This window comes from Austrofundulus limnaeus, unplaced genomic scaffold (genome assembly GCF_001266775.1).
Source record: "Austrofundulus limnaeus strain Quisiro unplaced genomic scaffold, Austrofundulus_limnaeus-1.0 Scaffold915, whole genome shotgun sequence".
Classification (NCBI taxonomy): Eukaryota; Metazoa; Chordata; class Actinopteri; order Cyprinodontiformes; family Rivulidae; genus Austrofundulus; species Austrofundulus limnaeus.
In genome coordinates this window covers 31,008-58,278 of record NW_013953317.1, presented here as the reverse complement: position 1 = coordinate 58,278, position 27,271 = coordinate 31,008, and the positions used below count along the sequence as shown (strand labels likewise).

Genomic DNA, 27,271 nt, shown 5'->3' with positions numbered 1-27,271 from the left:
TTTTTCTAGTTTTGATTTAAGTTTGCTTGTTTAGCGTCGTCACAGTTGCTAGGTGACAAGACGTACTCCAGGGTAAGGAGGGGAGGCTAGACCGTCCAAATTCACAGCCTCTTTTTTTCCGGTCTTCCTGGTCTACCAAGGACCCGGCCCACCGCGACAGGGGAGTCTGGGTCCTCCGGAGGACCCGGCCTGTCGTTTTGGACACAGCCAAAGTCTACAATTTTAAAGTGCGTTTACTTCCTGTGTTCCCAACTAAAGATCCCCCCCAAAAACAAACAAACAAACAAACAAACAAACAAAAAACTGTTATATGGTTTTAACAGAGCTGCACATCTCTTCTTGTTACAGAGCAGTAGCCATGTCTTCCAGTTCAGCAATGTTGCGGATCCTGATCAAGGGCGGGAAAGTAGTGAACGATGACTGCACTCAGGAGGCAGACGTTTACATTGAGAACGGAATAATCCAGCAGGTCGGGAAGGAGCTGATGATCCCAGGAGGGGCCAAGGTGATCGACGCCTCAGGGAAACTGGTGCTTCCTGGGGGCATCGACACCAGCGTCCACCTGGAGGAGACCTTCATGAATGCTGTGACAGCAGATGATTACTACAGTGGCACTAAGGTAATATCTTGCTGGAAACCTAAAGAATTAAAAGACTAAATAATCTGATGTTATCACTCTGAAAAAACAAAAGCCTTGATTCGATTAAGATATTTAGCACCATTTAGCATAATAAATAAATAAATTCAGTTTGTCTGGATTTACATAAATTTTTCTAAACACCCCTTTAATTTTTGATAATACAGATAAAACAAATTTTTTCCCCAATAGATAAAAACGCAAACACACAATGTTGTCATTTTGTTGGAAAAATATGTGTTGTTCAAAATGGTATGTCTGAATAAACAGGAATCTGCTGGATTTCTTCTTTAAAACCTTTTTTTCAATCTTCTGACTCCAATCAGGTTCACAGTACAGCACACAGGCCTCAGTGTAAGACCTTGGACTGAACCAAAACAAAACACATGAGCTCTGCTCTGAGCAGACTCTGCAACACTGACAACTTCTCTCTACTATTGTAAAGAATTAACCTTTATATTGTACATCTCTTCCTGGTTACATCCCTGGAGGTGTTAGCTTTTACGTCAAATGTCAGAACGTAACTCATTTTGTTAGACTAAAGAAAGAACACATGATAAGACACACACCAACTCTTAGTCTGCTTTAAATTTACAGGCTGAAATGAAAGTATAAAATACAAAACTGCATCTAACATTCAATTAATCAGTTACAAAATTTCCTTCAATTTTACAAAAAATRTTATTGAATTGTCTTACTGGTTTTGATCACAAAAAGTATTTTGGGATCAAATATTGTGTGGTGGTTATTTTGGCAGAATCATTCTTGCTTCTTAAGAAGCTAAAAGATTATATTCAGTGATTAGATAAAGTAAATTAAAGCCTGAGTGTTTCTCGATGAGATGTCTATCACCCACTATCTTTCATGTTAGAGGAAGAAACTAAAATCATCTTATGATGAGAGTGGGCGGAGGTAGAGTCGTTTCGATCAAACCTTGTAACTGACATTATATGTGAATTCTTTTAATATTGAAAGATTTTTTCAGATATGTCGCAGCTACCAATGCACCAAATGTTGGCTCAGTATCTGTATATTTAAATGCAGTAAATCAACTTGATTTATCTACAAACTGGAGCCATTCAAAGAGGTAATATTATCGTATTTATTCATATAATGCACTTTGTGAATGATGCAACACTAATTTTTTGAGCTTGAAATTTAAAAAAAAATCTGAATCCTTGTGTATAATGCTACGTCTAATTTCGTACCGCAAGATTTTCCAACCTTTGCGGTGTACCCGAAAAGCTGCTGTGGAAGAGCAGTGTGAGTTTTTTTTTCGCCGCTGTTAACAAGAAAGCAAAACGAGTCTTTTCCTCCTCTGACTCGGATGTAAAAAAAACGCTCTTGTTTATATGCTTTATGTGTGACATACAGTGGAAGGAGCGAGAAATGATTATGATTTATCCCATGTAACACAATGGGCCTCATGCAAGAACATGTTTGTATTCTTATCCTAAMTTTCTCTTAATTTTGTTCGTACAAAGGGTTCGTACGAACATGTCACGTCAGATTCAACAAACTCTTCTATCTTCAGGAAAAGTGTGTAAATGAGCTGCGTAAATTCCACCTGTTCGTATCCAGCTGCTCGTGCACGCGAGAGGAGATTAGCATAATTACCACCCCAAAAACACCATATAAGGCTATGTTTCCTGCCTCAGATATCAGGAAGTGTCCATTCATGAAAATGACAGCGAAAATTAAAAAAAAGAACTTTACGAGTTCAGAGATTGAAGTCCGTCTGTCAGAGATCCAGAAAAGAAAATCTGTCATTTTTAGCAGGTCAGCTGTGGAATAAAAGGAGCTGCTAAAAGTATAAACAACTGTGTTAAATCATTTTCATTTATTCAGAAGCCACGGCGCTGCGCACCGTAACCCCCCATCCCGCGCGCAGCGCGTTCGCAGGTAGTCTCAGATGTGGGTTTGAAATAAGCCTTTTAAAATGTTTTCAAAATAAGTCTGGCACTTTGGAGAAAACCCAGGACTCGCTGGAGGGGTTGTGYATCCCCTCTGGTCTGGGAACGTCTCGGAGTCCCCCAGGACGAGCTGGAAGGTGTCTCTGGGGAGAGCGGGGTCTCTCTGCTGCTGGCCCCGCACCCGACAGCGGATAAGCCGGCCGGCCGGACAATTTATATCGTTAGTCTAAATTATTACATTTAAAATTATAACTCTAATTCAAGCAGAATAGCCCATTGTCAACATAATTATGGAGTGTGATTTATTTTCAACTCAAAATATCTTCAAACTAATGAAATATAAAGTTATTAATGAAGAAAACCCGTCTGGAGAACAGCAGACTGACTGCTSGTAAAATATACGACAGGTCTGGACCACACGTGAATTTTGTTCGTATCTGAAAAAAATCTTAGAATACGAAAACATTGGTGAATGCCACAAATTCTCCTAAATCACTCGTACGCACAATTTAAGAACAAATCTGTGCGTACGAACGGTTCTTGCATGAGGCCCAATATTCCAGTTATATATGAAACAAATAAACTTATTGCGGTGCATTAGAAAATAATTGGTAAAAGTTTCTTCCCATGTATAGTACAGCTGCCCAACTTTATGGATGATTTTTTGGAGTTAAATGTCTTGCATTACACACTCTTAAATATAATAATTGTTTATATTTTTTACTCAGAACTGAACCTCACTTTAAAAGATCTGGAAAATTGCTTTACAATGGTTTGAGCTGAAAGTTGATAGATGCTGACCAAATTGACCCTCAGCCGAGGGTTATATTCTCAGCTGCTCCATCACTCACCCACTTTTTTCAGGCTCCTCCCTGCTTACTCTGCTGCCATCAGAAGAATCCCAGTGAGAAATGTAGATAACTGCATTTCCATGGATACTGAGAGGCTGCTGCAAAGACTACAGCAAAGCCTTTTCTCTTCCACCATTGTGGTGTGAAACAATGGTCTTCGGAGCCGCAACCCTCTCCCACCCATCCTCCTTCACACTCAGCTGCCTCCAGGGTCAGCTGGCACATGCTTGATGAAGCATGCACTTATACACAAAACACACTCTGTCTTTAAAACGATTTGCCTGTGTATGTTTGTTTGTATAGTAGTCAGCATAGTATTTATTGAACAGATGATAAAGACTCTCAGAAAGTAATCGATGGGATGTACGTCTACAACTTTTAGAATAAGTTGGATTCAAGATGGCTGCCAAAGCTAAGTGACCTTTAGAAACTCAGAATTGGATATTAGTTAATTTTACAGATAATGATCTAAAGCAGGGGTGTCAAACTCATTTTCATCAAGGGCCACACTGTTTCGTGTTTAACTTGGACTAAACACAAAGCGTCACATTCCTTGTCTGAAAATTACTACATGTACAACTGACTAAATGTGAAATAAATAATACAGAAATGCTATTAAAAGTAAAAGTACGTTTTACTCACTGTTGAGTTGTGCTGAGTAGCTGCCATCTTAATTTTTTTATTGTATTTATTTTTTGTTCCTGCTCTCGGAGGAGTAAGATGCTTTTTCCCTTTCTCTTGCCCTCCTTTATCTTCCCTGCTTTGCTGCTTGGAGCCTTCTCTACATTTTCATCCAAAACCAGAAATTATGGATATTTTTATTTTAATGGATTTGGTTAGCTGGTCTCTAAATAAATTTTTGGAACAAAGTTTTCTTCCATGGGAGGACATGTCAAAGGTGGGACCTCTGTTCTGCTCTGTTCTAGAAAAATATTTGGATTCTTATCACTGGATTTCTACAGATTGGCTTGGTGGTCTCCTGGTGTTCTACAAAACAGCGTTGGTGGGTATTCAGGCCATTTCCTGGTTGCCTAAAGAATATGAAGGATCGCCATGCTTTCAGCACTCTGACTCACGCCATGTGTGAGCTGGGATTTGGTCTGCAAGCGGTTCTGCTGAGGATCGCGGTCCGGCTGTGGTCCCTGGACTTTGCTGGTGAGACGGAATTGATCTTGGAGAAGCTGATAGCTCAGCTCGGCGGGATTGCCCACACTATTTGTCTGATTGGATTCGCCACATTGGATGTACCAGCGGACATTACTGCAGATGGAAAATTGTTATTGTGTACCCGACTGAGAACATTTTCTTCTGTTCCCAAACAACTGATTACAGATTAGGGCTTAGGAAGTATGAGAAAACCTGAACATATCTCATATGTAAAAATATTCAAGTCTAATTATGAAACAATTTAAAGAAATGTTGTAAATTATAATGTGAACCACATTTGGGGCAGCTGTGGCTCCAATGTGAGAGCTGGCGGTCGAAGTGTCCCTGGGCAAGACACTGAACCCCCACTGCCTCTGATGTGCCCCATCAGTGTATGAGTGTGATTTAACGCACTGACTCATTTCTATAGGACGATTTATAAAGATTAATATTGCAGATAGATCTAGAGTGCTGTGTTGATGGGTAAATGAGAGCACATTGTAATGTAAAGCACTTTGAGTGTCCTGGTTGGACAGAATGGTGCTATATAGGTACAGTCCATTTACCATTTTACAAATTATACTGTTTAACTGTTATTCAACCGTTATGCACTTGGTATTTACCTAGTACATATCTGGGGTCGGATATATAAAGCTTGCGTATGCACAATATGAGCCCAGATGCGCACACCACTTTTCACGTAGCCTGGTTAAAACCAGACCCTGTCCTTCACTTTGCTTCGTACAAGGGTCTGGACTTGCTGAATAGAGAAGCGTTTCTTGCAGGAGGCGTGGCTTCTGCTGAATTTTAAAGTGATTGGATCAGTTGGCTGCGACGTATGTCGCTGTGAAGGAGGCTAAGCTAAGAAGCTAACCGGAAACCGCGTGTGCTGTAAACAACTCTACTGAGAGGAGAAACATACCGAGCCGAATGAGACAACTCTAAATAAGTGCTGCTGCTTTGTCAGACAAATTTAATTTAATTTGAAGCCTTATCAACATGGACTGGCTTCATTCTCTTCCTCCACTGCCGTATGCTAAAATAACTAGTAGACACTGCACAGAACATCGACGTCATTCAAAACTCCGCCTTCTGTTTGCTGATTGGCCCAGGTAAAATAAACTACAAGCAGACACTGCGCAGAAAATTGAMGTTCTGTTCTCTGATTGGTCCGGCTAAAAATCTGCCAGCGAAATCCATCTCAATGGGAGAAGTCCCAGACGGAGCAGTGAAGAGAAACTAGAATTGAGCAGAGCTGCATAGGAAGGCAAGGGCCAGGCTACTTTTCACGCCAAGGTTGTGATTTATAAAATCCAAACTTGACTTGAAAATGTGCGGTCCCTCATGCCAGCTTTGACCCATGATTATGCTCATTTTGAGACGGGAAACTGCGACACAGATGGTGAAGTGAGGAATTATAGCAACACTGTGTAATGATCACTGTCAGATATTTAATTTCTCTTCATAATCAAACTTAGATTATTTATTTATTTAGCTTTCATAACAGTAGTATTTATGCTTCTGCTGCTGAGCCACGAGGACCTTTGAAATAAAAAAAATCTTAAATCTTAAATAAAAGTTCCAGCACAAAACTCCATTCATCTCCTTCCTCCTCAGATGACCCTGACCCACACAGACCCCTCCCCGACAAGAGACATTTCAACAGCACGACAGCAAAAGTCAAGCTTTGGATACACGCGCAGGGCGCGCCCACCCTCACCAGCTAATCTGATTAATGAGATATGAATCTGATTATGAATTTTCCATTTTCCATGGCTGCCATGGGTGTTGTTATGATGGAACCTGTAAATCTCTTGCAGGCCATTCATTCCACATGGGTGAGCATTACTGTTGCCACCCCAACTTGGACTCAAATCCACCATACTAAAACAGTATAGCATAGAATGAAGCAGACTATGGCTGTAAAGCTCCATCTGATAATCTTTGGGGTAGCATCTTAACGATTACCTGCAATTCTACGGCACAGGTGTAGGCACATTGCTGCCTTCTTTCACTTTTCATTTACGTTTTTCCAGTTAAGCTTCTAGTCTAGATAGACACCCCAAAATTTTAACCAACTCTGATAGGAAGAGTTCTACACCCTCCAACTTTGAGGGTGAGTAACCCTTCCTTGACTTCTTATGTGTGAAAAGAACCAATTCTGTCTTGTTTGGATTGACAGAAAGGTCCTGCTTTCTGCACCATCTGGATACTATATTTGGTCTCCTCTGCATTAGGTTCAATTCAATTCAATTCAATTCTAGTTTATTGATCTCTAAAGGAAATCAAATAATACAGTACCCAATTGCATACAGTACCCAGGCAGAAGCCTTCTACAGTATAAGTATGACCAAGTCATCTGCATACCCTTGTGTGTGAAGTCTAGATCTATTCAAATCACTTAGTAGGCTGTCGACAACCAGGAGCCAATACAGGGGTGAGACTATGCCTCCCTATGGACAACCTCGTAGAAGGTTAAAAGTTATTGAACAGTCTCTCAGAGTTGAAGGTGCTTTCCTTGTCCAAAGCATGAAAACGAGCCATTTTGTGGTTGTCTCATCCACACCTTTGCTGGCAAGTGCTCTTTCTATAGCTTCTACAGGTACATTATCAAATGCTTCCTGTATGTCCAAGAAGAAGCCAAGTGCATATTGTCCACAAGCCAGGCTGCATTCTATTCGCAAAACATCATGTAAGGCTGATTCTGCAGAAAGACCTACCTGATATGTTTGCTGTTTAGAACTTAAAGTTGATAGCATTAAAATATCATCCCCTACATGTCAATCTATCAACCTCTCCATTCTCTTCAGCAAGAAGGATGTTGAGCAGATGGGTCTGAAAGATTTTGCTTCCTTATATGTTGGCTTGCCACATTTTGACTGTACATACTGTTCCCACCTGGTTTTGCTTGGTTGGGATCTGTATCTTTGCCATTTACATCTTACTGCCTTGCAGAGGCCATAAMGCTCTGGAGTACACCAGGCCAGCTGCTTTGACGACCTCCAGACTTTCTCCAGACAGGCAGACTTATAGACAGTTTGCACAGCATCAGCCATGCTTGTGACCTCTGTCTCAATGTCTTGCACAGTTTTGATCCTGGCAATTCCCCCACCCATCAACTGGGATAAACTGCTGATAAACAGATTCCAGTCAGTATTTTGGGGTTTYTGTAATTGACTAAATATGGTTTCCCCATCTTTAGCTTAAACTGAATTTGTCGGTGGTCTGACATCTGGGGACACCTCCCAGTCATTTATTTTGTTTACCAAGTTCATAAACCGGACTGTTGTATTAATTACAGTACCTCCTCTCTATTAACAGTTTGGAAGGTAGGTACATTGCCCTGATTAAGGACAAGCATGTCTTCTTTCAGCAAGTATTCTAATAAAGATCTGCCTCTAGGGTTAAATTCAGAGCTCCCCCAGCACACATTATGGGAATTGGCATCACAATCAATGAGTATCGAGAGGCCCTTATCTTTAGCATAACTGACTATTGCCATAAACTCCTGTGATGGAGGTGGCTGTTGTGAATCAAATGGCAGATAAACAGAGGCTGCAATGATCGGTCTGGAGTCACCATTTGACTGAATGTCCTACTGCACTGCTTCAGCATCACCTTTTGTTAGGAGGGCAGTGCAGTGTATCTCACACCTCTTGTCAGGGCTACTGCTGCTCTGAGTCTGTGGCTGCTCACATCATATTAAAGTGTGCCTCCAGGGAATCCCAGGCCTCATACCATAGATTTAACTACCCAAGGTTCCTGGATAAAGGCTATGCCTGTAGGTATCCTGCTGAAGCAAGTGCACAGCAATGTACTTGTATCTTTACAATGATGCAAGTTGCTCTGTATAAAATCTGTCATCCCTAAAACCACAAAGATTGACCCTTTTCTTCATCAGAGGATACCAACAACATGTCAGTGTCCTCATCACCTGGAGACCCCAGCATTTGAGAGGCCCAGACCGCTCCCCAATGGGATGTAGTCAAGGGGTTACAGTCGCACTGGGTGCTCCCTGTAGACTGAGCAACAGCAGAGGCAGAAGCCCTCACCATCACCAAGCCCCAAGGAACTAAACCCTCTGGTTGCCCAGGACCCAACATATAGGCATCAGGTCCCGAGACCAAGGTAAAGGCTGTTCCAGTCACTGTACTGCTGGCCCATCCACATGTGTTGTGAATGACTCTCTGCTACTATCACACCAGTTTACTTCATGATCTGTAAAACTGGCCTTATTTATAACCATTTTTTGCAGGCTAAGATCAACAACCTGTGGCAGCCACCTTGAATTGGATTGACTCAAAAAGTTAATCATTTGTAGAAGTGCAGTAATTACTTTCAGAGAATTTCTTAGCAAGTTCACAATTGTTTTGCGAAAATACAGATAAACCCATTTATACATATAAAAACATTAGTTCCTACCTTCATCTTTACCAAGCAGCAGACAAATAATAAAAATAAATTAGTCTACTTTAATGCCACAGATAATAAAACAAATGTTGGGAACTGTTTTTTATTATTTTTTCCAGGCTGCTTTAGCTGGAGGCACAACAATGGTGATCGGACATGTTCTGCCAGAGAGAAATGAGTCTTTGCTGGAAGCCTACGAGAAGTGTCGCAGCTCAGCAGACTCTAAATCCTGCTGTGACTATGCTCTGCACGTGGGAGTTACATGGTGGGGACCCAAGGTACCCAAACACAACATTTCCCTTTTCTAGTACCCCTATATCCATCTCATTGTGTTAATGTTGTGCATTCACTATTGTTGTCTAGATTTTTTTTTTTCTGTAAGTGTTTGCAGCCTAATTATTTCTGCGTGTTATTATATCCATTAATATATCAAAATATTCAGCTAATTCAGAAGATGGGTGCTTTGGCTTTTGTTATTTTATTACTTTTCTTTTTTCTTTTTAACCAATTAGCTTTTTTACAGGTGTTTTCACCATATAGAACAATGATTAAATTTCTTGAATTCCTTCAAAACCATTGTTCCTTTTAAAATCTGCTTCATTATGACCTTTTGTTACTTTTAGCTTCTTGATATTTTGCTATTTTTTTTAGCTAGCCAATTGCTACATTTATCTCTTGGACTTTTGCTCCTTTTAGATTTTAGTTTCTTTTACTACTTCTATAGTTTTGCTGCTTTTAGCAAATTTCAGTCTACAACCAGCCTAATGGTTGCAGCTCAGTGAGATACATAGAGTTAAATAACACTAGAGTGAGCTCCACCTATCACGTCCACTGTTAGCATCTGTGACAACATGGAGGAGCAAAAATGGCAACCAAAGAGGGCGACAGCTGAAATCAGTCAACTTTTTTTAGCTAGTTGAATAATTATAACTTCAACTAATAAAATATATTTATTGTTTCTAACCTGTCATAAATAATAATAAATATGTCATAATAAATATATCAACACTTTACAAATGTTCACTAAATACCCAGTGATACTTCAGGATGAAACTTTCTTCTGATATTAGGTAACCATCTTCTCAATAGTTCAGGCTTGTTTTATAGAAAATTAAAAATACACTGTGTACATATTACATAAAACAGAGACAAAACCAGCTTAGCAAGTTAATAATTTGAGTGATACACTGTATAACATGGTACAAAGCTTATTCCGGCTAACCAGTTAAATAATTAACAGTGATTGCATCGGCTTTATAAACTTTTTTTAATGTTAAACTGTTACATTATTAGCTGAGGTTTATATCAGATCACATCAACTTTGAGGTAAATAAGCTCAAATCTGTTTACTTGTGAAATGAGATATGTTTACCTGTTTCTCTTCTGATGGTGTATCCATAACACACACAGCTTTCTGGCATTTATTTAAACATTAGCTAGCATAAATACACTAATAAATTTTTTTTATTATTATCAGTAATGGTTTTTTTTTACATAATCAGCCCTTATTGTTCACTATTTTGCTTACATGTACAGTAATGCTAAATTTAGATGCTTGCCCGGTCTGGTTGGTGCCACCGCTGCTGCAGTAGATCCCATGGTCACGTGGTCAGGACTTATTCCTGTTATTCTCTATAACTCAAGATACAGTTTTTCAGAACTCTTCTACTTTCTCTCTCACAGGTACAAGCTGAGATGGAAAAGCTTGTACGGGAAAAAGGTGTGAATTCCTTCCAGATGTTCATGGCATATAAGGACACGTTCATGCTGAGAGACAGCGAGCTCTTCCAAGCCCTGCAGCACTGTAAGGACATCGGAGCCGTGGCGAGGGTCCATGCTGAGAATGGGGAGCTGGTGGCCGAGGTGAGGGAGCATTCGTTTGCAGCAGGACACAAAAGTATATTATGCTGCTAAATTATACGATTTCCCTGTTTTTTTTATTATTATTTCCATTTATTTAATTGACTTGAATTAGTTAACAAATGCATTTTTACCTGAATAAAGTGCCCTGTTGCTTTTATGCCAAAGGGTTAATGTAACATCTCAGTGACGTTATGCACAATCTCTTACAATAACATATTAGCACACACCTACTTGCATACAAGTTTTATGCAAAATATTGTGTGATCTGTTATTATAGTATGTGTTGTGTAAGACTGTTAGTAATAATGATTAGAATTTACTAAATGAAAATTTGTAACTTTTAACAGGGTGCGAAGGAAGTATTAGAGCTGGGCATCAGTGGTCCAGAGGGAATTGAAATCAGTCGTCCTGAAGAGGTATATACTCCAAATTATCCAATCTTTCCAAATCAAATCAACAAAATCTTTATTTCTTCCGTTTTATTCAGTAGTTTTCCCTTTTACCCCTGTAAATAAATAAACCCAATGTAATAAACTGCTAATTTTTCTTTGTTTCTTTGCAGCTGGAAGCGGAGGCAACACACAGAGCAATTATAATTGCCAACAGGGTGAGTGACATCAATGTTTGAGAGACAAAATGTCACATTCAAAAATATCCTCTACAAACTTACATTTCCTGCTAATCATTTGGTTATCATTGTCATTGTGAGCTTGATAATACGATGGCATTATCATGCTTTGAAAACAAAATTATCATGCTTTTATCCTCTTACAGTTTCACAGAGATACGAGCATTGCATTTATAGTTTGCTTTGAAAATGTATTCACACCAACTGATTTTTTTCCCCACATTTTGTGGTGTTGTTTGCACAAATTTCAGAGTATTTCCTGAGGTAGGCAACACAAAGTAGTGCACAATTGCGAAGTGGAAAAAAAGGATACTTGGTTTTCAACATTTTTTCACCAACTGAAATCTACAAMTTATGACACAGACATGTATTCATCCCCTTTTTACTCTAATATTCTTAACTATAATCCAGAACAAATAACTGCCTTCCAAAGTCACCTAATTATAAATCAGTCCATCTGTGTTTAATGTAACCTCAGTATAATGCGGTATAAATCCATCATGGAGACCAAGGAACACTCCTGACAGGTCAGCAATAGATTTGTTAAGAAAATTAAAATATGACTTGGACATTAGCCCCTCAGACTCAATACTTTGTAGAATCACCATTCACTGAAAGTTTCTAGCAGCTTTGTTCATTTAGTGACGACAAATATTTGCCCATTCTTTTTTGCAGAATAGCTACAGCTTCGTAACAACTTTATCCCTGACCTGTCTGGTGTGTTTCCTGATATTCATGATGCTGTTTGACCACTAGTGTTCTGTAACAAACCCCACATATCAGCTTTATTTATAAGATTTAACTACACATAGGTAGACTCACTTTACTAATTAAGCCTGGTTCACTCGGCAAGATAATTGTGCCGATTTCTTGTCCAGTTTTGCCCTTGCAACGATCTTAAGGATGCTCTGATAACTGTGATGGCTCTAAAGATTATCTTAGGAGATATTCCTGCCGTATGTGGTGTGTTAAGAGTGATCYAGTCGGCTTGGAAGGATGTCGGTACTGCTCTGATCTCAAATTGGGGATACTCAACATGTTGAATTGTCTTGGAATGATATCCCAGTGTGTGGTGTTCCCCAAAGACAAACAAGCCTTTTGAATATGTTGAAGTATAGCCAGCCAGAAAGCGAGATGACGGAAACACTGAAAGGAATCTACAGAGGACAAAACAACTGCCATGGTGAAACTCGTTGGAGTCGTCTTTTTGTATAAATCTTTCTCTGTTAAGGGTAGTCCACAAACTATCACCATTGCTTCTTTCTCATCTGCCATGTTTATTTTCTCTAAACTCACATTTTATCGAGGTGTTTTGCGAGATTTCCCGTCTGACATCAGAACGTTTGTGAGTGAAATCTGTTTGTGTGTGGAGTGTTATTTTGCCAYGTGGCTGTACAACACACACTGTAGGACCAAACCTGTTATGTCTGTGATTTTATGTCGTGTGTGGAGCCTCTCAGTTTTTGAAAATCAAATGACAATTTTAAAATATTGCCATGTGAACGAGGCATTAGGTGATTTCTGGCTTTTAGTTACGGTTATCAGAGTAAAAGGGCTGAATACAAATAAATGCATGCTACACTGTGCCTTAATCTTTTTTGTTAAAAAATGTAATTTAAAAATGGTTTTCTACATTTAATGTTTTTTTTCTTTTAGGCTCACTGCCCGATTTATCTCGTCAATGTGTCCAGCATGTCTGCAGGAGATGTAGTGGCTTCAGCCAAGATGCAAGGTGTGGCCAGTATTCCTCAGTGCTATCAGCGAGTCAAGCAGTTTACACACCGATCATCTTAATTTTTGTTATTATTTGATTTGAAGTGTTTCCAAACTTTCTGGTCACAGGTAAGGTTGTTCATGGAGAAACAACCACGGCACACGCTGTCCTGAATGGCATGCAGTACTATCATCAGGACTGGTGTCATGCTGCCGCCCATGTCACTGTGCCTCCTCTTCGTCTGGACTCCAGTACTCCCAACTACCTACTGAGTCTGCTGGGAAAGTAAGGGAGAGTAAACAAATTGGCTCATCAGTTTGAGACCTAACATGCCTTTAAACAATGCATTTCACCCACATCCTTTCATGTAACAGTTTTAGGCTGAGACCTATGGGTGCCATGTGTAAAATAAAATAAAATAAAAAAGTCTCACTAACACATTTTCATTATTTAGCTCACTTTCTGAGTGTAAAGTTCATAACATTTTATTGTTATTTAGCTCACTGTTCTTGTATTTGACTAATATTTACTGAATGTTAAATGTTATGTCTAAATATCCATTATCTGTATCTGCTTCTGCCTTTCAGGGTCACAGGGGTCACTGGCGCCCCTCACACTGTCACAGTGTGAGGGGCGGAGTACACCCTGTACAGTGATATCTAAATACAAAATTCTGAATCTAAATGTAAAAGTTAACTCTTAAATATTGCAGCTTAATATTGAAACTTATGTTTAAATTGAATTGAGTAACATTTATTTTCATTGTACAAAACAGAATGAAATTACAGTTCAGAACACCCATTTAACAAGAAAACAGAATATAGACAAAAAATATTTTGAATGGAACACAACTTTTGTTGTTGTGCTGTTCTTATTATGACATCACCATCCTGAGACAAAGCCAAATGCTAATGCTGCTGACACGGCTAACACTTTAGTAAAAGATGAGCAAAATGAGTGAGCTAAATTAATCTTATACTGTTGGAAAGCCTATTAATTTCCCTTTTAAATKATGCTATAATGCCAGATTTATGAGGGAAATGCATTTGTGAGATATGAACTGAGAAAGCTTCCTGGACAGGAAGTTACAAGTCATCAGCTTCATAATTTAAGTACAGCTGTTTTGCTTTTTTATTTATTTATTTATTTTATTGATRGCACTGTTTTAAAATGTAAGCTGGCTTTAGCAACAATCTTGCGTCAGGTTTTCTCCAAAAGGTATTCTGGGAGCATCTCAAAATGTTAGTTTTTAAATTGTACTTACATGTGCTGTGAAGAATGGGGTCCCTGAAGGACCTGTGCTTGGTCCCTTGCTATTTTCTCTCTATCTTCTGCCTCTTAGTCATCTTTTGCGTTCCTTTAACGTAGCCTCCCATTGTTGCGCTGATGATCAGCATCTGTRCCTTTCACGTTTGGACACTGTGCTGCATTGTCTAAACTAGAGGTCTGTCTGCCTACATTTAGAGGTTGGTTATTAAATAATTTCCTGCTTCTTCATGTTGATAAGACAGATTTAATGGTCATCTACTACTTGTCCCAAAAATTTCCTTTGAAAATTGATGATTATGTCATCAAATGTTGTTTGACCCCGTGCTCTCTTTTGAGTCTCACTTAAAGGAGGTAGCATGGGCTGCCTTTTATCATTTTAGGAACATCGCAAAAATTAGACAACTTTAATCATTTGAAAATGCAGAAGTCCTTATCCATGCATTTGTGTCTTCATGGACTACTGCAATGCTCTTCTCTCTGGGTTACCAAGGAAAAGTTTTAGAGGTCTGCAGATTGTTCAAAATGTGTCTGCTCACATTCTAACCAAAACCAGAAAATATGAGCATATTATTCCTGTGTTGTCATTTCTTCACTGCTTGCTTTGTCAGGTTCAAACCGATTTTAAGGTCTTGCTGCTCACTTACAAGACTCTAAAATCAGAAGTAGGCAGTCCTGGTCCTTGAGGGCCACTATCCTACATGTTTTAGAGGTGTCTCTGCTCCAATACAACTGACTTGAATGAATGGGTGATTACCAAACTTAGGCAAAACTTGAGAAGGGAATTAAATCACTGAATCAGATGGGTTGAATCAGAGGAACAAGTAAAACATGCATGACAGTGGCCCTCGAGGACCGGGATTGCCCACCCCTGCTCTAAATGGTCTAGCGCCTCCYCACCTTTCTGATCTTCTGCATCTTTCTGATTTGCAGCTGTGGCAGTGTGGTTAGGGGAGTTGTCCTGTAACCAGAGGGTTGCCRGTTCGATACCCCATTCCTGCTGTTTCAGTCGTGGTGTCCTTGGGCAAGACACTTCACCCGCCTTGCCTACTGATGGTGGTCAGAGGGTCTGGTGGTTGCCAATGCACGGCAGCCCTGCAAGGCAGCTGTGGCTGTAGCTTACCATCATCAGTGTGTGAATGGATGAATGTGTGTTGTGTAAAGCGCTTTGGGCTCCCTTGGGGTTTAATAAAGTGTCGTATACTGTAAGTTAAGTCCATTTACCATTGTATGTTCCACCTCGTGCTCTCTGATCTCAGGGCACTGGTCTTTTTAAAAATCCTAAAGCCAGAAGAAAACTGTCAGAGGGTGTGCTTTTTCCTTCTGTGCCCCATCATTGTGGATCAATCTCCCTCAAGACATCAGGCAGGCATGTTCTGTGGAGGCTTAAAGCTGTGATTAAGACCCACTTGTTTACGCTGTCTTATGTGGCTTAATCTTTCATGCATAGTTTTATTGTCTCTCTTGGTGTTTTATCTGGTTTTATTTGTATGTTTTTTTTTTAATTTTGGTTTTAATCTCTTTGTAACAGGCGGCTGTGGCTGAGTAGTTAGGGTAGTCATTCTTCTAATCCGAGAGTTGGCGGTTTGAGTCCCTCTTATTCAGTCACATGTTGAAGTGTCCCTGGGCAAGATAATGAACCCCCACACCCTCTGATGTGTATCCCATCAGTGTATGAATGTGATTTAAAGCACTGATTTCTCTCTATAAATTGATTTACATGTATTAGTTTTGTAGAGATCTATAGTAGAGTGCTGTGTGAATGGGTAAGAGCTCAGATTGTAGTGCAAAGTGCTTTGAGTATCATGGTGGGATAGAAAGACGCTACATCAAAACATTTACCATTTACTGTAATTGTTCAGCACTTTATTTGAAAGCGCTTTATATATAAAGTTATTATTACTATAATTATAGAAGTACATGCAATAATCAAAAAGAAAAAAATTGTATAGGTCTTCTGGACGGGTTCTTCTCTAATGAAACGTTTCGTCTCTCCTCCAAGAGACTTCTTCAGTCTGAGAGTTTCAGGCAAAATTCAGGCTTTTAAGCACTGCCTCCATGTGACTGATACTCACATCACATGGCTATTGTTGACACCTAATTAATACCTATTGTTAACAGGAGGTGGAGTGATACTGGCAATAGCAGTGCTGTAGGAGGAGGACAACTGAAAACGGAGGCCCCCACCTCTGTTTAATGATGGACGGTCTTTCTTCACAAAAATGGCTTCTTTTACTCCTCTCTCAAACCAACGTTCCTCTCTATCAAGAATGAGAACATCCTCATCTCTGAAAGAGTGACCGCTGGCCTGTAAATGAGTGAAAACTGCAGAGTTCTGGCCAYTAGATGTAGCTCGTCTGTGTTGGGACATTCTTTTGAACAGTGGTTGCTTTGTTTCCCCGATGTATAACTGGTCGCAGTCCTCCTGGCACTTAACAGCATATACAACATTGCTCTGTTTGTGCCAGGGCACCAGATCTTTGGGGTGAACCAGCCTTTGCCGTAATGTGTTTTGGGGTTTACATGCAATACGGTACATGCAATAATGAGAGTTTTATAAAAATCCATAGGCTGGTTCATGATATTTTTTGCCAAGAATGCAGGCAAACATACACCCACAACAGAGGCAAAAACATTATTGCTTCTTTTTGGAAAAATAATATTTGATTGTTATGAACAGTGTCTGCGCTTATGATTTATTCTAGTTTTCTGTTTTATCTTATCCTCTGTTTTCTTCCTCCTGTCTGCCTTTGCTCCAGCCCCGCCCACTCACACCTGATCCCCAGGTGTTTCTCGTTTGTGCTCATTAGTTTCACCTTCATATTCTGTCTTGTCTTCACTTCCCTGTCAGATCAGTGTGCTGTGCAGTCGTTCATGTATCTCAAGTTTTGTATCAAGCCAAGGGAGGTTTTTTTTTTTAGCTGCCCTGTCAGCCTTTTGTTGTTAATAAATACTTTGTTTTTTGGAGCCTTTAACCTGCCTGCAGTTCATAACATTGATGTCAGTCTTTGTCACTGATGCAGAAATAAATTTGCTTAAATGTCTCTGCAGTGACACTTTGAATGTTGTGGCGTCAGACCATCGTCCTTTCACCATCAAGCAGAAAGCCATGGGCAAGGATGATTTCACAAAGATCCCCTGCGGCCTTCCTGGTATTCAGGACCGGATGAGTGTGATCTGGGAGAAAGGAGTGGTATGCATTTGTTTGTTTGTTTGTTTGTTTTTCAACCTAGTTTTCAGCTGTGTTTATAATTTTATTTTCATCTTTGTTGTAATTCCAAGATTGGAGGTAAAATAGATGAGAATCGCTTTGTTGCGGTCACAAGCTCAAATGCAGCCAAGATCTACAACCTCTACCCCCGGAAAGGCCGGATCATTCCAGGAGCAGATGCTGATGTGGTGGTCTGGGACCCTGAAGGATCCAAGTATGAAACCTAATCTGCACATTTATCGACCAGCTTGTCTTACTGCAGCTGTTATTCTGCAGTCTCTGACACTGATGGAGATTTTTTTTACAGCTAAGCTTGGAAAAGGCAGTAAGGTTTTTAATGTGAAGTTGAGTTCAAATGAGCAAATTCAAAGAATCACCACTATCATCATTGCTGACTTGTTTTTGTACTGGCACTTGTTAGGGACTTGCCAAGTTAATTTTAACTGTACTTTTCCGATCAGAGTGCTTTTTATCAAACAAAACACCTACCAGCCTCTTGGAAAAAATGAGGAACAAATCTGATCACCAGCTTCTTTCTGCCATCAGTTTAATTTTAACAGATTAAAGGGGCAATATCATGTAAAATCAACTTGAGTTTCATATCATGTTATAATGTTATCCTCTCATCAAAAACATGCCCAGARTCTTGCTTTGACTCATTSVTRCATGTTTGAGAAATCCTGTAGTGTCCTGAGGCAGCCAGGCAGGGGAGCAAAAACCACCGGTTGGGACTAGAACCGCCTTTGGGATCAACTCCTCCTCTGGGCTGTGTCTCTAAGCCAGCTTCCTCATCACAGAGCACACACCCCCACCCGGCCTGTGCTGAAATGGGTGGGACAGAAATGGAAGGAGTTTCTTAAAGAGACAGAGGACAATTTCAAGGCGTTTAGAAATAGATATGATGAGAAGTCAAGTTTATTTTCTATTTAAATATATAAACAACATTTTAATAACAACTTAAGGTGACATAGTTACTTTTATGAAATAGAATTTAAATATATGCCTGAGAAACACATAATATTGCCACTTTAAGAAAATATATGGTTAGTGTTAGATGGGACCAATGAAACCAGGGTGGGTGAGGCGAGTAGAGGATTGAAGATTTGAAGATAAATCATAACTTAAGAGTGTTTTTTCCTGAAACGCTCAACCATAAACTGAACAAGCTCTTCTGTATCTCTGCCTGCAGGACGATTTCAGTAGATAACCAGTTCCAGGGAGGGGATGTAAACCTTTACGAAGGCCTCCGTTGTCATGGTGTGCCTTTGGTTACCATCAGCCGTGGACGTCTGGTCTATGAAAATGGCATGTTTACATGTGCCGAGGGTTCTGGGAACTTTTTCCCGTTAAGGACTTTCCCAGATTATCTCTACAAGAAGATGGTCCAGAGGGAAAAGGTATCAAACTAACATCAAATACACATTAAGCACACATACATTAATACAGTGTAATAAAAAAATATTCCAAATTAAAAACCTAGCAAATTCTTAGAGTAGTGCATACTACCCACCACCTTTCATGCCAGACTTTTTGACTTAGATCATCTTAATTTGAGAAAAGACATATTGTAGCTGTTCTGTTCAAAACTTGAATAATGTTATATATAAATATGCAGTATCACAAGATGTCACACTCAGAGTATGTTTTTATTGATTCCCAGCTACTGCCATATCAGACAACGTTCAGTATTGACAAGTTATAGTTTTTTATGTCCATTTTTGGTCACTGAAGGCCTCCACATACTCCATCTGAAGCCGAACAGTCGATGTTCAGTCACGTGGTTGTATGGCGTTTGTTGTCACACACACCTTTCATAGCTCCTGAGATGCACCGCACCAWGCTCCTGGGAAACCCCTCCCCCTGCGGTATACGTCACTGTGTGAAGTTTCTCCCCRCTGGAATCAGCAATGCAGAAAAAAATTAATAAAACCTGTCACCCGATATTATTTGTCCACAAATCTGTCTCTGTTAAAGCTCCACAGTTATTATCAGACAGATTTCTTCGTGCACAATGTCAGTTTTATCTCCATCCATGAGTTTTTGACCATTTGACTATCTTTATAAAAGTCTGCTTCTGGGTAACCTACAACAGTCACCTTCTGGAAGTCAGTTTTTTTTTTTTGAAGCAAATGGTTGAAGCCAAATGCAGCATCCGAGCTCTTTTGGCACAAACACTCCCAATAACTTCTGACCAATCACACAAAAAGTTCTTGTGTATGTCTAATGTAAGAAGTTCGGCTAGTGGGTTGTGACAAGAAGGGGTGGCAGAGTSGACGATGAGAGCATGGTGACATAATTTTCGTCATGAAACTGCGACAAAGAGAGGCGATTTTGGCAGTTCAGAGTAGTATGTAGAGGCCATGGCAACCGTCCATTCCTTCATTGTATTTTATACGCTTCCTTCTTTCCGGGTTGCAGTGGTTACTGGTGACAAACAACCATTCACACTCTCATTCATACCTAGGAACAATTTAGAGTCGCCACTTAACAAACATGTATTTGGTCTGTGGGAGGAAGCTGGTGTACATGGAGAAAACCCATGCTTGCAAACTCTGCCCAGAAAGGTCTGGCAACCTACTTACAAAGCTATGGCAGCCATCTTGAATTGGATTGATTCCAAAAGTTGTAGAAGTGTTTCCAGTCATTACTTTGTGAGATTTTCAATAAAATCTGCAATGGTTGGTGAAATATTATACTAACAAATGGGCAAACAAAGAACACACAAACACAGGCATAAACAATGTTGCCTTGTCACCTTGTGATGATCAGTTGTTCAGTAGTGTCACAATGATCAGTGTGGTTGAACCCAGAGTGAAAGTAGACACAAGGAACTTGAATAAGTAAAAGTACTTTTTTCACTAGGTTTCTATATATTGTAATCACAATATTGATAAGAAAAACATCTTTTAACATATTAATATTGTTCTGTATTACTACATTATAAATATTCACAACTGTTAAAGGGAGACTTATCATAAAGTGTAAAAGAGTACACTATTTATTAATGACAAATAAACATTTCTAAATGTCAAAAGTTAGTCTTTAATGTGAAAAATCATTTTTAAAATTTAGTGTTGATAATCAATATTTGAAATTATTGTTCAAACATGTAACTGTATCAACAATGTTGATGCATCAAAAAACTAAAAAAATGTCATGTTAACAYACCAAATAATCCAACCCAATCTAAAATAGTGTACAGTTTTAYACTGTACAATAGGGATCCCTTTAATATGTGTGGATATTTATAATGCAGTAATACAGTACAYTATTATATTTTAAAATATGTTTCCTAATCATTATTGTGCTTACAAGGTAGTAAACTAGTCTGAAATGTTTAATACACAAACAGATTTGGCTCAGTATTTATTCTTTTTTGACCTTAATTAATGCATAATAAAAACTTATTAACTTATAAAGTGTTTACAGATTAATAACCTATCTATAAACTCTTTAAAAGCCATCCATAAGGGGAGCCTTATTTTAAAATGGTACCCTATTTAAAAAAACCCATTACATTCAAGTGTTTGAAGTGTATGACTGGTTAAATGTAATCACGTTACCAAAACTGGTGATTTGTGTGAACGGATGCTGAACAAAGACTTGGCCCCTCTATGAAAATTGTGACCCTTGATGGCCCCTTTACTGAAAAAAATCCTAGATCCGCCATTGCCAGAACTTACTCAGGATTTCCACTTATCCTGCTTTCTGAAACGGGGCTCTGAACACCAAACCAAACATTCAAAACACAAACCTAAATCCAAACTGAGAAGAACTGAACACAGAAATATACACAAAGAGTGATCAGGTAAACACTGGAAGAACTCTAATAATTTATTTGTATTGTCTTGTTTTCTGTATCTTAGATTTCAAAGAACAAGACATATAAACATATATACTTAACACAAAAAGTATGTGCACAACCCACATACTCAGCTCTGCTGCTTATCCCACAAATGCATGTTCCTTACAAATGTGGCACCATTTAAAAGGGAAATTAGCAGACTTTTCAAATGTAAAAGATTTATTGCCAAGAAGCATTCTTACAACAAAGAAATAATCCACCAAACACAAATATTCTTACTTTGTTCTGTTTTTTGAATCAGTTTATTATAATCATAACTATTTCAAAGACAGACAGTTTTAATGTTTTGATGTTTTAATGTATCGTGATGCTTTGTTTTTATTCCTCAGAGCCAGGCAGTAAAACCTGTTGAACGAGAGCCCTACACAGGTGAAGTTGTTGCCGTAGTAAATTCAGGGAAGAGGGACTTAGGAGCTCCAGAACTGGACACCCCAACACGTCCATGCACACGACATGGGGGCTTAAGGGACCTCCATGAGTCCAGCTTCAGCTTGTCTGGTGAGAATTAGTAGATTAGGAACTCCTCCAGTGTTCACTAACAGAGGAACAGTTTAGGAAAGGCAATTTCTAACCATTTGGTCTACCTGTCTCAGTTTGAGACACACACTGTTGCCTAAAAGTATTCTCTTGTCTTTCTTCACACACACATATCCTTTAATCAGTATGGTTTAGTGTGATGTTGGCCCACTCTTTACAGCTCTATCAGCTTCAAATCCTCTGGGAAGGCTTTCTGCAAGGTTTAGGAGTGTGTTTATGGGAATTTCTTACAGAAGCTTGGCGAGGACGCCAAGCCAGGACGTCTTGTCCAACATTAGTCCCTGGCTCTCAGGCTCTGCTCTGATTCATTCCAAAGGTGTTCTATCAGGTTGAGGTTTGGACTTTRTGCAGGCCAGTCAAGTTCTTCCACACCAAACTCGCCCATCTATGTTTTTACGGAACTAGCTTTTTGCACTGGTGTGCAGTCATGCTAGCACAAGAAGGGACGTCCCCAAACGGTTCCTACAAATTTGGAACTATGGCGTTGTCCAAAACGTCATGGTATGCTAAAACATTAAGAGTTCCTTTCACTGGAACTAAGTGACCAGTCCCAACTGCTGAAAAACAACTCCAAGCCAAAATCCACACTCCACCAAACTTTACACTTGACTGTCACCCATTCTCCTGGCAACCACCAAACTCAGACTCATTCGTCAGATTGCCAGACAGAGAAGCGTGATTTGTCACATCAAAGAACTCATCTCCACTGCTCAAGAGTCCAGTGGCAGCATATCCTGATGCAACTCAGTAATCCAGGTAAAAAAAATCAAAAAGAAAAAAATTGTATAGGTCTTCTGGACGGGTTCTTCTTTAATGAAACGTTTCGTCTCTTCTCCAAGAGACTTCTTCAGTCTGAGAGTTTCAGGCAAAATTCAGGCTTTTAAGCCCTGCCTCCATGTGACTGATACTCACATCACATGGCTATCGTTGGCACCTAATTAACATTTATTGTTAACAGGGGGTGGAGTGATACTGGCAATGGCCGCGCTGTAGGAGGGGGACAACTGAAAACGGAGGCCTCCACCTCTGTTTAATGATGGACGGTCTTTCTTCACAAAAATGGCTTCTTTTACTCCTCTCTCAAACCAACGTTCCTCTCTATCAAGAATGAGAACATCCTCATCTCTGAAAGAGTGACCGCTGGCCTGTAAATGAGTGAAAACTGCAGAGTTCTGGCCATTAGATGTAGCTCGTCTGTGTTGGGACATTCTTTTGAACAGTGGCTGCTTTGTTTCCCCGATGTATAACTGGTCGCAGTCCTCCTGGCACTTAACAGCATATACAACATTGCTCTGTTTGTGCCAGGGCACCAGATCTTTGGGGTGAACCAGCCTTTGCCGCAATGTGTTTTGGGGTTTGAAAGCCACTGGGACATCATGTTTAGAAAATAAACGTCTCAGTTTCTCCGAAACACCCACAACATACGGAATAACCACTGGTTAGTGGTTATTCAGTGGCAGCATATACTTTACACCACTGCATCAGACGCTTTGCATTGCACTTGATGTAAGGCTTGGATGCAGATGAAAACCCATTCCATGTAGCTCTCTCTGTACTGTTCTTGAGCTGAAGGCCATGTGAAGTTAAGAGTTCTGTAGCTATTGACTCTGCAGAACATTGTCGATCTATGTGCATGCTTCTCAGCATCAGCTGAGCCCCCTCTGTGATTTTACGTGGCCTATGACTTTGTGGTCGCGTTGCCTTATAAATAAACTGAATTGAACTAAATTTTAAAAAAAACACCTCAAATATATGGAACTGGTTAGATTTTTTTCCAAATGAGAGGGCACAAACAGTGATTATTTCCAAAGTTTACAGAGTTCAAAAATGCTAAAATTTGCAAAAGAGTAGCTACAATTTGTAACAATGTAGGTAAATGCTAAAATGAGCAAAAGTGTAGCTAAAAGTCTAAAATTAGGTAAACAACAACAATAACAATAATAATAATAATAATAATAATAGTAATAATATAAAAATGCTACTTCAGGTAGCGAAAACTAGCTGAAAGTCCAAAAAGATTAGCTAGATAGCAACTTTCAAGTCTTGCCACAGATTCTGCTCATAGTTTTAGGTGTCTAGATTTCAAAATGAGCCATTTTCCATTTTTATTTTTCATTCGTAGATGATGGATTGAGCAGAGCTCTGTGAGATGTTCAGTTTTAAAACCTAACCCTGCTTTAAACTTCTCAAAAACTTGATTCCCAATCTGTCTGCTGTTCCTTGGTCTTCACCATGCTGTTTTGATTGCAAACGCTGTATGATGTAACAAACCACTGAGGCCTTCACAGAACAACAGGATTTACACTTGGATTAAATTACACACAGGGGCACTCTGTTCATTAATGTGAAAATGACATTTTCTGTAAAAATGCAGTGTGACTGCCGAGTTCTGAATAACTTTAATGAAGATTGTTGAAGAGGTTAAACTAAATTGTTAAAGGTAAAAGCAGCCGAATGCTGGCTAAAAGGAGCAAAACATTAGCTAAAAACTAAGGTTAGGAGTAGCTAACTGCTAATACTGACACACAATTTACCAAAAAATAAATAAATAAATAATGAGCTAGAATCATGTAAACTCCACTTTGTTGTCTTTGGTTGCTAACCCCACATGATCTTGTTCCCTGCGGCTGCAGGTGTTCAGATTGATGACAACGTTCCAAAGAGATCCTCAGCCAGAATCCTGGCCCCTCCTGGAGGCAGATCTAGCGGAATCTGGTAACTAAGCAGTCATCTGACGCAGAAGAAAGAAGACTTGGGGAAACATGTGACCAAGCAAGACTTGTTTTTCTGTCTGGAATCTTAGATCATGTTTTTTTTTTTTAACTGCAGTTTTGCAGAATGACCTGGGAAACACTCCTTATATGGTAATAGCAACGAGAATTCAGTCAAAAGTTAATTAAAATATGAGCTGCAGAAAATGTTAGCTGCAATTGATTTACTTTGAATCTTGTTAGGAATATGAAGTGAGTCATGGTTTTACAATGCAGTTGTGTTACCTCACTATACAATAMAATTTTGCACTTGTATCGTGTACTAATTAGATGCCTTTTACATAATTTAATGCCACAACATGTTCTGTTACTGCAAACAATGGTGAATGAAATACACTTACTTATCACAAAGACATTGACATATGTTAGGTATTGAAGGAATTGTTGCTAACTATTGTTTTGTTTGTAAATAGCATTGTTTGTGTTGATTTAATTTGATGATTGAGCTTATTAGCTTATTGACATATGTAGAAGAATGACGTTCCATTGTTATCTGGTTTGCATTTAAGATTGTGTTTACACAGATGGGCTTCTTTTAGGCCCAGTGAATATGTATGAACCTCTGAAATGATCAAGCACAACTACTGATTGTGTTGCACAACATTTTTGTGATCATACTTCTCTCCAAAAGCAAAATGTGTAGCTCTGATTTATTTCCACAGCTGAGCGCAGCAGCACCCTCACATATGCTGTACATTGATCAGTCATTTTCTCTCTCTCTCTCTTTTTTTTTTTTGTAAAAACAAAACAAAAAAATTAGTAGCATATCACTGTTAGCACATGTGGGAGAAGGGCTGGACGGTAAATTTCTGACATTAATGCCAGGTTTGTTGAGTTTGTTCAACAAGAATAGAAAGGTTCTTGTACATTTTTTAATTTTCCTGTTATTCCTTAAATGTATTTTTTTTTTCTCTTTCTCATTATGAGTTTGTACGATTTGCCTTTAAAATAGTCTTAGTTTTTCATGTTTTAGGTTTTAGMCAAAGATCATCTTATGTTGTAACGTCACCCCAGCCTTTTCGGTCAAACATTGATAATGTCAACTGTTCAGATGTTGATATTGCAAGAATTCACTCAAAGTATGTGCTGTGAATGAATCAGAAACCACTACATTAATTTTTTTTTAGCATTTTGTGTCGAATAATGTTGATTAGCTGGATTGACTTCAAAAGTTAATCAGTTATAGATGTACAGCCAGTGTTTACTTTCTGAAGGTTTCACTAATATCTGACTACTGGTTCATGAGATACTTTGTTAACAGAGAAACAGGGTTGTTTCTAAGCAAAGCTCTGATTTTGTTCTGCTTTTGTTCGGTGTTAGAATCCCCACAACTCWTTTTTTTTTTTTACCAGTTTCTTTGCTTGTTTTTACAATACTCCAGTGATTCTCTCATGTACTTTGGTGCTGAACAATGTGYTGTCACATTGAATTCCTCTCCTTTTTTCCTTGCAGCTTGTTATTACATGATTTAAGTGCAAATAAAAACAAAAGAAATCTTACTTGAGTCTAATTTCTTACAAGGTGATGCATTTTAGGTGATTTTAAAAATGTTTTAGTTTTAAGCTACCTCACACTTTAACATTATTACATTTCTAAATAAACATTTGAGTTATTTCTCTACAGTTACTGGGACTGATGGTAATACATTGCTGCTGTTAGTGAGCACAGTTCTGCTAAACCACGAATAGCAAAACTAGCTTCTCATTTAGTGGATTAGCTATTATGCTGGATGAAATTTAACAATTTTTAAATACCGAATACAAAAATTGGCTATAAAATATCGTAAGTGTATGATATTTGTTGTTTGACTAACTACAAATGGTATTAATAAAAATACAAACTCGATCAAAGAAATGCTTTTATTCTGAAAATGTTAAACTGGAAGTATCACAAGGACAGGGCTATAAAATATGGTTTACGTAATCATATATGATATAATAATACACACACACACATTTCAACACAAATTCTGCCTGCTAGTTGACTAGTGCAACCTAAAGGTTCAAACACCAAACTAGCAGATGACTAGTACACACCAAAACTCTGGCTTCTTGACATTTAAACTAGCAGTGGTTTATTACTAAGGCCAAAATAGCTTTACCTAATTAACTAGTGTCTAAAATCATCACTGTTAATTATTAAGGCCCAAAATATTTTCAGTTTAACTTGTGTGACTAATTTTAAGCATTTGGCTCGTAACACCCAAAATTTTCACATGGGTAATTGGTCTTTTTTGCCCTTTCTAATTAACTTGTCAATATCTTAGTTGAACTCATTGACTAGTTGAGGTTTTTTTTATTTTTTGTTTATTTTTTGTTGTTGCTGCACTGCTGTAGTTTATGGAAGCCCATTTCCGCCACCCTGATAAAAAAATAAATAAAATTTGTATCTCATAATTATGACTTAGCTATCTCATAATTATGAGATAGTATCTCATAATTATGAGATAGCTATCTCAT

The 27,271-nt window shown here is 38.8% G+C and overlaps 1 protein-coding gene across 2 annotated transcripts in view; it reads left to right on the top strand.

Moving 5' to 3' along the window:
* LOC106533253 (dihydropyrimidinase-related protein 5) overlaps nucleotides 1-26,311 on the top strand; it is a 28,091-nt gene extending 1,780 nt beyond the window's left edge. Inside the window, exons 3-14 of one of the 2 annotated variants that reach the window (XM_014029492.1) lie at nucleotides 349-619; nucleotides 9,077-9,235; nucleotides 10,641-10,820; nucleotides 11,168-11,236; nucleotides 11,383-11,427; nucleotides 13,105-13,180; nucleotides 13,291-13,447; nucleotides 17,480-17,621; nucleotides 17,711-17,853; nucleotides 18,829-19,036; nucleotides 21,834-22,002; nucleotides 24,675-26,311. In XM_014029492.1, the coding sequence (XP_013884946.1) occupies nucleotides 349-619; nucleotides 9,077-9,235; nucleotides 10,641-10,820; nucleotides 11,168-11,236; nucleotides 11,383-11,427; nucleotides 13,105-13,180; nucleotides 13,291-13,447; nucleotides 17,480-17,621; nucleotides 17,711-17,853; nucleotides 18,829-19,036; nucleotides 21,834-22,002; nucleotides 24,675-24,760 (1,705 nt within the window). In that variant the 3' untranslated portion in view covers nucleotides 24,761-26,311. Of the gene's footprint in view, nucleotides 1-348; nucleotides 620-9,076; nucleotides 9,236-10,640; nucleotides 10,821-11,167; nucleotides 11,237-11,382; nucleotides 11,428-13,104; nucleotides 13,181-13,290; nucleotides 13,448-17,479; nucleotides 17,622-17,710; nucleotides 17,854-18,828; nucleotides 19,037-21,833; nucleotides 22,003-24,674 lie in introns of those variants that run through there. The other variant, XM_014029493.1, reaches the window with a different exon arrangement.
* Nucleotides 26,312-27,271: the final 960 nt, after the last annotated feature.